The 13,666-nt window shown below is 42.3% G+C and overlaps 1 protein-coding gene across 1 annotated transcript in view; it reads left to right on the plus strand.

Moving 5' to 3' along the window:
• Window positions 1–13,666, plus strand: part of LOC110508097 (glutamate receptor ionotropic, kainate 1) — a 121,274-nt gene that overhangs the window by 46,297 nt on the left and 61,311 nt on the right. Inside the window, exon 3 of the mRNA XM_036965396.1 lies at window positions 4,233–4,327. Coding sequence (XP_036821291.1) covers window positions 4,233–4,327 — 95 coding nt within the window. The remainder of the gene's footprint in view (window positions 1–4,232; window positions 4,328–13,666) is intronic.

The raw sequence follows: 13,666 nt of genomic DNA on the forward strand, positions 1-13,666 counted from the left end.
CCCTGGTCAAATCTCTGTCTGTATCCCCTTAGGGCCCTGGTCAAATCTCTGTCTGTATCCCCTTAGGGCCCTGGTCAAATCTCTGTCTGTATCTCCTTAGGGCCCTGGTCAAATCTCTGTCTGTATCCCCTTAGGGCCCTGGTTAAATCTCTGTCTGTATCCCCTTAGGGCCCGGGTCAAATCTCTGTCTGTATCCCCGTAGGGCCCTGGTCAAATCTCTGTCTGTATCCCCTTAGGGCCCTGGTCAAATCTCTGTCTGTATCCCCTTAGGGCCCTGGTCAAATCTCTGTCTGTATCCCCGTAGGGCCCTGGTCAAATCTCTGTCTGTATCCCCTTAGGGCCCTGGTCAAATCTCTGTCTGTATCCCCTTAGGGCCCTGGTCAAATCTCTGTCTGTATCCCCTTAGGGCCCTGGTCAAAAGTAATGCACTATATACAGTAACTTCAGAAAGTATTCACACCCTTGACTTATTCCACATTTTGTTGTGTTACAAAGTGGGATAAAAATGTATTTATTTGTCATTTTTTTGTCAACGATATTCCTAAAATACTCTGTAACGTGAAAGTGGAAGAAAGATTCTAACATTTGTAAAAAGTCAAGAAAAATAAAACAGTTTTATACAGTTGAAGAAATAGAAATACAGGTACTGCAGCTACAGTTGAAGTCAGAAGTTTACATACACTTAGGTTGGAGTCATTAAAACTAGTTTACATACACTTAGTTTGGAGTCATTAAAACTAGTTTACATACACTTAGTTTGGAAACATTAAAACTAGTTTACATACACTTAGGTTGGAGTCATTAAAACTAGTTTACATACACTTAGGTTGGAGTCATTAAAACTAGTTTACATACACTTAGGTTGGAGTCATTAAAACTCTTTTTTCAACCACTCCACACATTTCTTGATAACAAACTATGGTTTTGGCAAGTTGGTTAGGACATCTACTTTGTGCACGACACAAGTAATTTTTCCAACAATTGTTTACAGACAGATTATTTCACTTATAATTCACTGTATCACAATTCAAGGGGGTCAGAAGTTTACATACACTAAGTTGACTGTGCCTTTAAACAATTTGGAAATTTCCAGAAAATTATGTCATGGCTTTAGAAGCTTCTGATAGGAATCATTTGAGTCAATTGGAGGTGTACCTGTGGATGTATGTCAAGGCCTACCTTCAAACTCAGTGCCTCTTTGCTTGACATCATGGGGAAATCCAAAGAAATAAGCCGCACAATATTGTAGACCTCCACAAGTCTGGTTCATCCTTGGGAGCAATTTCCAAACGCCTGAAGGTACCTCGTTCATCTGTACAAACAATAGTACGCAAATGTAAACACCATGGGACCATGCAGCTGTCATACAGCTCAGGAAGGAGATGTGTTCTGTCTCTTAGAGATGAACGTACTTTAGTGCGAAAAGTGCAAATCAATCCCAGAACAATAGCAAAGGACCTTGTGAAGATGCTGGAGGAAACAGGTACATAAGTATCTATCCACAGTAAAACGAGTCCTATATCGACATAACCTGAAAGGCCGCTCAGCAAGGAAGAAGCCACTGCTCCAAAACCGCCATAAAAAAAGCCAGACTACGGTTTGCAACTTCACATGGGGACAAAGATTGTACTTTTTGGAGAAATGTCCTCTGGTCTGATGAAACAAAAATAGAACTGTTTGGCCATAATGACCATCGTTATATTTTGAGGAAAAAGAGGGAGGCTTGCAAGTCGAAGAACATCATCCCAACCGTGAAGCACTGGGGTGGCAGCATCATATTGTGGGGGTGCTTAGCTGCAGGAGGGACTGGTGCACTTCACAAAATAGATGGCATCATGAGAAAGGAAAATTACGTGGACATATTGAAGCAACATCTCAAGACATCAGTGAGGAAGTTAAAGCTTGGTTGCAAATGGGTCTTCCAAATGGACATTGAGCCCAAGCATACTTCCAAAGTTTGGCATAATGGCTTAAGGACAACAAAGTCAAGCTATTGGAGTGGCCATCACAAAGCCCTGACCTCAATCCCATAGAAAATTTGTGGGCAGATCTGAAAAAGCATGTGCGAGCAAGGAGGCCTAAACCTGACTCAGTTACACCAGCTTTGTCAGGAAGAATGGGCCAGAATTCACCCAACTTATTGTGGGAAGCTTGTGGAAGGCTACCCAAAACATTTGACCCAAGTTAAACAATTTAAAGGCAATGCTACCAAATACTAATTGATTGTATGTAAACTTCTGACCCCCTGGGAATGTGATGAAAGAAATTAAAGCTGAAATAAATAATTCTCTCTACTATTATTCTGACATTTTACATTATTAAAATAAAGTGGTGATGCTGACTGACCCAAGACAGGGAATTTTTACTTTAAATGTCAGGAATTATGAAAAACTGAGTATAAATGTATTTGGCTAAGGTGTATGTAAACTTCCGACTTCAACTGTATCTTGATTTGATAAGTATTCAGCCCCCTGACTCAATACATGATAGAATCAACTTGGGCAGCGATTACAGCTGTGTGTCTTTCTGGGTTAGTCTCTAAAAGATTTCCACACCTGGATTGTGCAATATTTGCACATTATTCTTCAAGCTGTGTCAAATTGGTTGTTGATCAATCAATCAATCAAATGTATTTATATAGCCCTTGAATACATCAGCTGATGTTACAAAGTGCTGTACAGAAACCCAGCCTAAAACCCCAAACAGCAAGCAATGCAGGTGTAGAAGAACAGTGGCTAGGAAAAACTCTCTATGAAGGCCGAAACCTAGGAAGAATCCTAGAGAGGAACCAGGCTATGAGGGGTGGCCACTCCTCTTCTGGCTGTGCCAGGTGGAGATTATAACAGTACATGGCCAAGATGTTCAAATGTTAATAGATGACCAGCAGGGTCAAATAATAATAATCACAGTGGTTGTCGAGGGTTCAGAAAGTCAGCACCAGTTCATTGCTAGAACACCATTGTCAGGTCTTACCATAGATTTTCAGGTAGTTTTAAATCAAAACTGTCACTCAGGCATTCAGGAACATTCACTGTCTTCTTGGTAAGCAACTCCAGTGTAGATTTGGCCTTGTGTTTTAGGTTATTTTCCTGCTGAAAGGGGAATTCATCTCTCAGTGTCTGGTGGAAAGCAGACTGAACCAGGTTTTCCTCTAGGATTTTGCCTGTCCTTAGCTTCCTTAGCTTCGTTTCTTTTTTATCCTGAAAAACTCCCCAGTCCTTAATGATTACAAGCATTCCCATAACATGATGCAGCCACCACTATGCTTGAAAATATGAAGGGTGGTGCTCAGTAGTGTGTTGTGTTGGATTTGCCCCAGAATTCAGGACAAAAGGTAATTGCTTTGCCACATTCTTTGCAGTATTACTTTTGTGCCTTGTTGCAAACAGGATGCATGTTTTGGAATATTTTTATTCTGTACAGGCTTCCTTATTTCACTCTGTCAGGTTTGTATTGTTGAGTAACTACAATGTTGTTGATCCATCCTCAGTTTTCTCCTATCAGTGCCATTAAACTCTGTGACTGTTTTAAAGTCACCATTGGCCTCATGGTGAAATCCCTGAGTGGTTTCCTTCCTCTCCGACAACTGAGTTATGAAGGAAGCCTGTATCTTTGAAGTGACTTGGTGTATTGATACACCATCCAAAGTGTAATTAATAACTTCACCATGCTCAAAGGGATATTCAATGTTTTGAAATGTATTTTTAATTTTAACCAATCTACCAATAGGTGCCCTTCTTTGCACGGCATTGGAAAACCTCCCTGGTCTTTGTGGTTGAATCTGTGTTTGAAATTCCCTGCTCTACTGAGAGACCTTACAGATAATTGTATGTGGGGGGTACAGAGATGAGGTAGTCATTCAAAAAATCATGTCAAACACTATTAATGCACACAGAGTGAGGCCATGCAACTTATTATGTGACTTGTTAAGGTAATTTCTACTCCTGATCTTATTTAGGAGTTGAATACCTAATAACAAGACATTTTTAAACTTTTTTTGTTGTTGCTTTTATTAATGTAAAAAAAATATTGAAAAACATAATTCCACTTTGCCATCATAGGGCATTGTGTGTTTGCCAGTGAATGAAAATCAAAATTTGATCAATTTTAAATTCAGGCTGTAAAACAATAAAATGTGGAAAAAGTCAAGGGATGTGAATACTTTCTGAAGGTAATAAGGAACCATTTGGGATGCAGAAAATAACAGTCCCGCTCTACTGTCCCTTTCCCAGCCTGTGACCAGTTGGCTCTGGGTGTCGGGGCGGTGTTTGGTCCCTCTCACAGCTCCTCCGTCAGTGCTGTCCAGTCCATCTGCAATGCTCTGGAGGTGAGACACTATCACATACAGTGGTTCCTCCTTTAAAGGTGACACGAGTTTCCACACAGCGGGACTTAGAGGTACCCAGCGTCACATCTTCATTACTCCAGACCACCACCAGGGGGAGTTAGAGCACTCATTATGCATTTGGGTCCCAAGGTTTTTATATCACCAATCATATCGAGTGGTTCCAATGATGAATTTGGAAGCGAGCCACTCGTCCCTGGTGACTTTATTCAGCAAAGATGGCTGACAAAACATCACGGTGGAAGCTAATTTAAGTAATTATAACGTCACAATGAGTCATGCAAAAACATTACAATTGAGGGGAATGTGTTAGTTAATGTTGAGACAAACTATTGTACATATTTTTTTTGTCATAAAGTTAATTTACGAAAATCGCAATTTAGCAAAAAAAAAATTCCAGTCATATCCAATACCAGGTGTATCAAACTCCATTATTTGAATGATGCTGTGTCTGCATGTATGTATTACGATTACATACTTCAACAGTGTTTACCACTCCTGCCCTTGGGACATCAATGATTACACATTGTAACAATGTAATAGACTAGAAACATGATTTAAGTCAAGGCTGATTTGTAATTCATATATACAGAATAAAAATTTGTACATCCTGCCAGCACACCCACAAGCGAGCCACTTAGGTGGAGAATGACGCATGTAAGAGAGCATAAATGAGATGGGCGTAACAATCCAGGCTATTTGCTCTGAGGCAGGCATAATAATGTCATGAAACAAGCAGGGAGCAGGCTTTGAACCCTCAACATTCTAGCCCAAAGTCCAGCACACTAACGACAGTGCCCAATGCATTAATTGGGGTTGGGGCCGATTGTGGCTAAAAACACTTTATCAATTGGAATCTTCATCACGTGGAAAGGGGGGAAAGTATTATTCTTAGTTTTTCACAAGCGTAGCAGGATGGGCTATTAGCTGAACAAGCATAGCAGGATGGGCTATTAGCTGAACAAGCATAGCAGGATGGTCTATTAGCTGAACAAGCGTAGCAGGATGGGCTATTAGCTGAACAAGCGTAGCAGGATGGGCTATTAGCTGAACAATAACCTTTACTAAAGAATTGTCGGATAGCCGAGCTAGGTGTTAACCCCCTTCCCCAACTTACAACCAATAATTTGTAACTATCTATCCACATCTACCTACACACAATTAATGTTCTGAAAACAAAATATATATATATATACAGTTGAAGTCAGAAGTTTACATACACCTGATAGGTGAGAATTGTCTGTTAATTGAATGATTAGAATATTCCGCCCTGAAACATATAATTGTATGGAATTGATTAGAATGTATAAAATCATAATCAATAAATGTGTAGTCCTAGTCAGAATTAGGGTAAAGACAATATGTCTTTATGGTATTATAAACGCAGACTGTCTGCGCTTGGTGCCAACCTGACTAGAGATTTGGGAGAGAACTGGGAGTCTCAAGGACAAAGTCACTATCTCTGTCGGCTGGGTAGTGAGACAGACAGTGTGTGCGTAGCAGGACATGTGTGTGCTTCTGTTTGTGTGCGTGTGTGTGTGGGTATGTGTGTATGTGCGTGTGTGTGTGTATGTATGGCTGTGTGAATGTGTGGGCGTGAGAAGTCAGTATAAAATGAATTGTTTTGTATTCTTGACTTCAGAACGTTGCGTGAATAAACCTTTTTGACCATTTAGCTGGGCCTCCGTCGTTTTCATTCGACCAGGATCTTACACATTCTGGTTTGCAGACTGAGAGTAATATAATTAAATTGGGTGATGTACCTGGAGAACATAATTCTCTTATCACCACCTTAGCCAAATAAATTTAAACTCAGTTTTTCACAATTCCTGACATTTAATCCTGGTACAAATTCCTTGTCTTAGGTCAGTTAGGATCACCACTTTTCTTTAAGAATGTGAAATGTCAGAATAATAGTAGAGAATGATTTATTTAAGCTTTCATCACATTCCCATTGCATCAGGAGTTTACAGTGCCTTGCGAAAGTATTCGGCCCCCTTGAACTTTGCGACCTTTTGCCACATTTCAGGCTTCAAACATAAAGATATAAAACTGTATTTTTTGTGAAGAATCAACAACAAGTGGGACACAATCATGAAGTGGAACGACATTTATTGGATATTTCAAACTTTTTTAACAAATCAAAAACTGAAAAATTGGGCGTGCAAAATTATTCAGCCCCTTTACTTTCAGTGCAGCAAACTCTCTCCAGAAGTTCAGTGAGGATCTCTGAATGATCCAATGTTGACCTAAATGACTAATGATGATAAATACAATCCACCTGTGTGTAATCAAGTCTCCGTATCAATGCACCTGCACTGTGATAGTCTCAGAGGTCCGTTAAAAGCGCAGAGAGCATCATGAAGAACAAGGAACACACCAGGCAGGTCCGAGATACTGTTGTGAAGAAGTTTAAAGCCGGATTTGGATACAAAAAGATTTCCCAAGCTTTAAACATCCCAAGGAGCACTGTGCAAGCGATAATATTGAAATGGTAGGAGTATCAGACCACTGCAAATCTACCAAGACCTGGCCGTCCCTCTAAACTTTCAGCTCATACAAGGAGAAGACTGATCAGAGATGCAGCCAAGAGGCCCATGATCACTCTGGATGAACTGCAGAGAGCTACAGCTGAGGTGGGAGACTCTGTCCATAGGACAACAATCAGTCGTATATTGCACAAATCTGGCCTTTATGGAAGAGTGGCAAGAAGAAAGCCATTTCTTAAAGATATCCATAAAAAATGTTGTTTAAAGTTTGCCACAAGCCACCTGGGAGACACACCAAACATGTGGAAGAAGGTGCTCTGGTCAGATGAAACCAAAATTGAACTTTTTGGCAACAATGCAAAACGTTATGTTTGGCGTAAAAGCAACACAGCTGAACACACCATCCCCACTGTCAAACATGGTGGTGGCAGCATCATGGTTTGGGCCTGCTTTTCTTCAGCAGGGACAGGGAAGATGGTTCAAATTGATGGGAAGATGGATGGAGCCAAATACAGGACCATTCTGGAAGAAAACCTGATGGAGTCTGCAAAAGACCTGAGACTGGGACGGAGATTTGTCTTCCAACGAGACAATGATCCAAAACATAAAGCAAAATCTACAATGGAATGGTTCAAAAATAAACATATCCAGGTGTTAGAATGGCCAAGTCAAAGTCCAGACCTGAATCCAATCGAGAATCTGTGGAAAGAACTGAAAACTGCTGTTCACAAATGCTCTCCATCCAACCTCACTGAGCTCGAGCTGTTTTGCAAGGAGGAATGGGAAAAAATGTCAGTCTCTCGATGTGCAAAACTGATAGAGACATACCCCAAGCGACTTACAGCTGTAATCGCAGCAAAAGGTGGCGCTACAAAGTATTAACTTAAGGGGGCTGAATAATTTTGCACGCCCAATTTTTCAGTTTTTGATTTGTTAAAAAAGTTTGAAATATCCAATAAATGTCGTTCCACTTCATGATTGTGTCCCACTTGTTGTTGATTCTTCACAAAAAAATACAGTTTTATATCTTTATGTTTGAAGCCTGAAATGTGGCAAAAGGTCGCAAAGTTCAAGGGGGTCGAATACTTTCGCAAGGCACTGTATATAGCCCTTCGTACATCAGCTGATATCTCAAAGTGCTGTACAGAAACCCAGCCTAAACCCCCAACCAGCAAGCAATGCGGGTGTAGAAGCACGGTGGCTAGGTAAAACTCCCTAGAAAGGCCAAAACCTGGGAAGAAACCTAGAGAGGAACCAGGCTATGTGGGGTGGCCAGTCCTCTTCTGGCTGTGCCGGGTGGAGATTATAACAGACCATGGCCAAGATGTTCAAATGTTCATAAATGACCAGCAGGGTCAAATAATAATAATCACAGGCAGCAGACAGTTGAAACTGGAGCAGCAGCACGGCCAGGTGGACTGGGGACAGCAAGGAGTCATCATGCCAGGTAGTCCTGAGGCATGGTCCTAGGGCTCAGGTCCTCCGAGAGAGAGAGAAAGAAAGAGAGAATTATAGAGAGCATACTTAAATTCACACAGGACACCGGATAAGACAGGAGAAGTACTCCAGATATAACAAACTGACCCTAGCCCCCCGACACATAAACTACTGCAGCATAAATATTGGAGGCTGAGACAGGAGGGGTCAGGATACACTCAATTAGTATTTTGTAGCATTATCTTTAATTTGCTTAACCTGGGTAAAATGTTTTGGGTAGCCTTCCACAAGCTTCCCACAATAAGTTGGGTGAATTCTGGCCCATTCCTCCTGACAGAGCTGGTGTAACTGAGTCAGGTTTGTAGGCCTCCTTGCTCACACATGCTTTTTCAGTTCTGCCCACAAATTTTCTTTGGGATTGAGGTCAGGGCTTTGTGATGGCCACTCCAATAGCTTGACTTTGTTGTCCTTAAGCCATTTTGCCACAACTTTGGAAGTATGCTTGGGGTCATTGTTCATTTGGAAGACCCATTTGCGACCAAGCTTTAACTCCCTGACTGATGCCTTGAGATGTTTCTTCAGTATATCCACATAATTTTCCTTTCTCATGATGACATCTATTTTGTGAAGTGCACCAATCCCTCCTGCAGCAAAGCACCCCCACAATATGATTCTGCCAACCCCGTGCTTCATGGTTGGGATGGTGTTCTTCGTTTTGCAAGCCTCTCCCTCTTTCCTCCTAACATAATGATGGTCATTATGGCCAAACAGTTCTATTTTTGATTCATCAGACCTGAGGACATTTCTCCAAAAAGTATGATCTTTGTCCCCATGTGCTGTTGCAAACCGTAGTCTGGCTGTTTTATTGCGGTTTTGGAGCAGTGGCTTCTTCCTTGCTGAGCGGCCTTTCAGGTTATGTCGATATAGGACTCGTTTTACTGTGGATATAGATACTTTTGTACCTGTTTCCTCCAGCATTTTCACAAGGTCCTTTGCTGTTGATCTGGGATTGATTTGCACTTTTCGCACAAATGTACGTTCATCTCTAGGAGACAGAAGGCGTCTCCTTCCTGAGCGGTATGATGGCTGCGTGGTCCCATGGTGTTTATAATTGCATACTATTGTTTGTACAGATGAACGTGGTACCTTCAGGCATTTGGAAATTGCTACCAAGAATTAACCAGACTTCTGGGGGTCTACAATTATTTTTCTGAGGTCTTGGCTTATTTATTTTGATTTTCCCATGATGTCAAGCAAAGTGGCACTGATTTTGAAGGTAGGCCTTGAAATACATCCACAGGTACACCTCCAATTGACTCAAATTATGTCAATTAGCCTATCAGAAGCCTCTAAAGCCATAACATAATTTTCTGGAAATGGCCAAGCTGTTTTAAGTCACAGTCAATTAATCTGTCCGTAAACAATTGTTGGAAAAATGACTTGTGTCATGCACAAAGTAGATGTCCTAACTGACTTGCCAAAACTATAGTTTGTTAACAAGAAATTTGTGGAGTGGTTGAAAAAGGAGTTTTAATGACTCCAACCTAAGTGTATGTAAACTTCAGACTTAAACTGTATATAGGTTACATTGGCATAAATGATTCGGGCAGTAGGCGCAGGAATGCGAAATAGTTTGTTTTTATTTCACCAAAATTAAGGCGTGCCGTGTAAAGGCACGGGCACGAAGACCAATCAAAACACAGGGTAGAAACCCAAAACATACAGGTACTCACACGCACCAACGGACACGGTAACAATAATCAACCGCCCAATGGAAACCAAAGGGCACATATATGCAAATACAATCAATCAGTGGGAATAGGGGCCATGTGTGCGCGTCATCTCGGTGCAAGAGCCTTTACTACAGTCCCTGGTTCGAATCCAGGCTGCATCACATCCGACCGTGATTGGGAGTGCCATAGGGCGGCGCACAATTGGCCCAGCGTCATCCGGGTTTGGCCGGGGTAGGCCGTCATTGTAAATAAGAGTTTGTTCTTACCTGACTTGCCTAGTTAAATAAAGGTTACATTTAAAAAACTACTGACGGCAACCACAGCGCCATCAATAGGAGGGGAACAGTGTCTGGTGCTGAAAATATAGCTAACTTGTTGTGTAAGTGTTGCACACCAACAGATGGAAAAAACATACACCAGTCGACAAACTAACAAACTGGCTTCATAACAAACGGGATTTATTTACAAATTAGTCTCACCCCATGTTCAAGAATTGCCTTTTTCTCACTCACTCTAGGTTAAATGAAAACTGAATCTCCAAAATATCATTACTTTTTAAACAAAGTGATTATTATTATTAATTAATTTAGAATGACATAAAAGCCCCTTAAATATTCCCAGATATTCTCACAGATCCTAACAGAAAATGCCCCTTAGATATTAATATAGAGTCCTCTTGTCATGCCCTGACCTTAGAGATCTTCATTATTCTCTATGTTAGGTCAGGGTGTGACTCGGGTGGGAAAGTCTATGTTTTCTATTTCTTTGTTTTTGGCTGTGTGTGTGTGTGTGTGGTTCCCAGTCAGAGGCAGCTGTCTATCGTTGTCTCTGATTGGGGATCACATACAGTGGGGCAAAATACTTATTTTCCACCATAATCTGCAAATAAATTCATAAAAAATCCTACAATGTGATTTTCTGGATTTTTTTTCTCATTTTGTCTGTCATAGTTGAAGTGTACCTATGATGAAAATTACAGGCCTCTCTCGTATTTGTAAGTGGGAGAACTTGCACAATTGGTGGCTGACTAAATACTTTCTTGCCCCACTGTATAAGTTGTCATTTTCCTTTTGGGTTTTGTGGGATCTTGTTTTCTGTTTAATGTCTGTACCTGACAGAACTGTGCGCTTTCGTTTTCACTTTGGTTATTTTGTTTGAGTGTGCTGCGCTTTGGTCCACACGAAAGCCGTTACAGAAGATCCCACCACCAAAGGACCAAGCAGCGTGGCCGGGAGGAGCAGGGATCCTGGGCCCGGGAGAGAAGAGAGTGGAGGACATCCTGGACCTGGAAGGAGGTAATGGCAGGAGACAAGACCCTGCCATGGAAGCAGGCGGAGGTAGCGATTGAGGAACGGCGACAATACGAGGAGTTAAGACAACGATGGAAGCCCGAGTGACAGCTTTTTTTGGGGGGGGGGGGCACAGGGAGATTGGCGGAGTCAGGGTTTGAGCCAACTCCCGTGTGACTGGTCAGGCACCGTGTTATGCTGTGATGCGCACGGTGTCTCCAGTGCGCATTCACAGCCCGGTGCGCTCTGTTCCAGCTCCTCGCAGTTGCCGTGCTAGAGTGGGCATTCAGCCAAGATGGATTGTGCCGTCTCAGCACTCCTGGTCTCCGGTGCGTCTCTTCGACCCAGGATATCCTGCGCCAGCTCTACGCACGGTATCAACAGTTCGCCAGCACAACCCAGCGCGGCCTGTTCCAGCTCCCCGCACTTGCCGTGCTACAGTGGGTATTCAGCCAGAACGCGTTGTGCCAGCTCTACGCTTCAGACCTCCAGTGCGCCTCCACGGCCCAGTATATCCTGCGCAGGCTCTACGCACTATGCCTCCAGTGCGTCTTCATAGCCCAGTACATCCTGTGCCAGCTCTCCACACTCACCGAGCTAAAGTGGGTATCCAGCCAGGACGCGTTGTGGCAGCTCCACGTACCAGGCTGCCAGTACGTCTCCTCAGTCCGGTGAGACCTGTTCCGGCTCCACGTACGAAGCCTCCAGTGACGATCCATGGCCCGAAGCCTCCAGTGATGATCCATGGCTCGACACCTCCAGTGATGATTCATGGCCCGAAGCCTCCAGTGATGATACATGGCCCGAAGCCTCCAGTGATGATCCGCGGTCCGGAGCCTCAAGCAACGGTCCCTGGTCTGGAGCCTCCAGCGACGGTCCCCGGTCCGGAGGTCCCGGCGAAGATCCCTGCACCAGAGGTGCCACCGAAGTGGGGGGAGCCTCAAGCGGAGCGGGGTCTGCGTCCCACACCGGAGCCCCCACCGAGAGTAGATGCCCATCCGGACCCTCCCCTATAGGTTCAGGTTTGCGGCCGGAGTCCGCACCTTTGGGGGGGAGATCCTTTTAATTATCTTTTTGGTTAGGTCAGGGTGTGACTCGGGTGGGAAAGTCTGTTTTCTACATCTTTGTTTTTGGCCGTGTGTGGTTCCCAATCAGAGTGTATCGTTGTCTCTGATTGGGGATCACAAGTTGTAATTTTCCTTTTGGGTTTTGTGGGATCTTGTTTTCTGTTTAATGTCTGTACCTGACAGAACTGTGTGTTTTCGTTTTCACTTTGGTTATTTTGTTTGAGTGTTTTTTGAAAATAAAAATCATGAACACTTTCCACGCTGCGCTTTGGTCCACTCCTTTCGACGAGAGCCGTTACACCTCTAATCCTCTAAATGTAAGGAAAATGCCCCTTAGATATTAATATAGAGTCCACCAATCCTCTTAATGTAATTATTGGTGGAGAGTCACGTCATTGAATTTGTATTTTTTTTCGCTATATACTGTAGGCCTACCATAGGCGAAATGAGTCTCACTGGTGTTGAGTAATGTGCTGGTCAAAATGGTGTAGGTCTTATTTATTTAAAGAGCATATTGAAGTTAGAACCAAAAGCCCATAACTATTTTAGCATCGTTTCATGCTGCTCTGAGGTAAGCATGGGGACTGGTCTTGATAAATCAATAAGATTTTTATTTTCACTTAATCACCATTTGAGTATTGGTTAAACAAGAATTAGAATATTAGAGTGCAGAAATGATATGCTCTTAGTGTAACCTTTATTTAACTAGGCAAGTCAGTTAAGAACAAATTCTTATTTACAAGGACAGCCTACTCCTTCCTCCCGTTGTACAGCGCCATATTTACTTTTCCATCCTAACGGAAACCCTGAGGGTTTCGTTTTTCATTTTTTCTCTGAATAGAAACACCATAATATTAATCAAATTAATGAAGCCAAATTTCTTAAAATCAATCCCATTATACTATGTCATTACAAAAAAGGTTTTAAATTCTCTGTTAATGCCAATACGGAAGACTATCAAATGCTTGTCAAAAATGCCCTCTGGTGGTCAAACTAGCAACTAGCAACTTAACAGAAGAAATGGCTGACAAAAATATAACGTGCCACAGAATGCTGCAGCAGCCTGCAAAGTGTAATGCAGTATGATGCAACTTTTAAAGAAGGAACCACCGCAACTTAACGTCCCAATAACATATCACACAACATAACATAACATAACACACCATCACATAACATATCACACAACACAACATAACATCACATAACATATCACATAACATAACACACCATCACATAACATATCACACAACATAACACACCATCACACAACATATCACACAACACAACATAACACACCATCACATAA

The sequence above is a fragment of the Oncorhynchus mykiss genome, chromosome 27 (genome assembly GCF_013265735.2).
Source record: "Oncorhynchus mykiss isolate Arlee chromosome 27, USDA_OmykA_1.1, whole genome shotgun sequence".
NCBI lineage: Eukaryota > Metazoa > Chordata > Actinopteri > Salmoniformes > Salmonidae > Oncorhynchus > Oncorhynchus mykiss.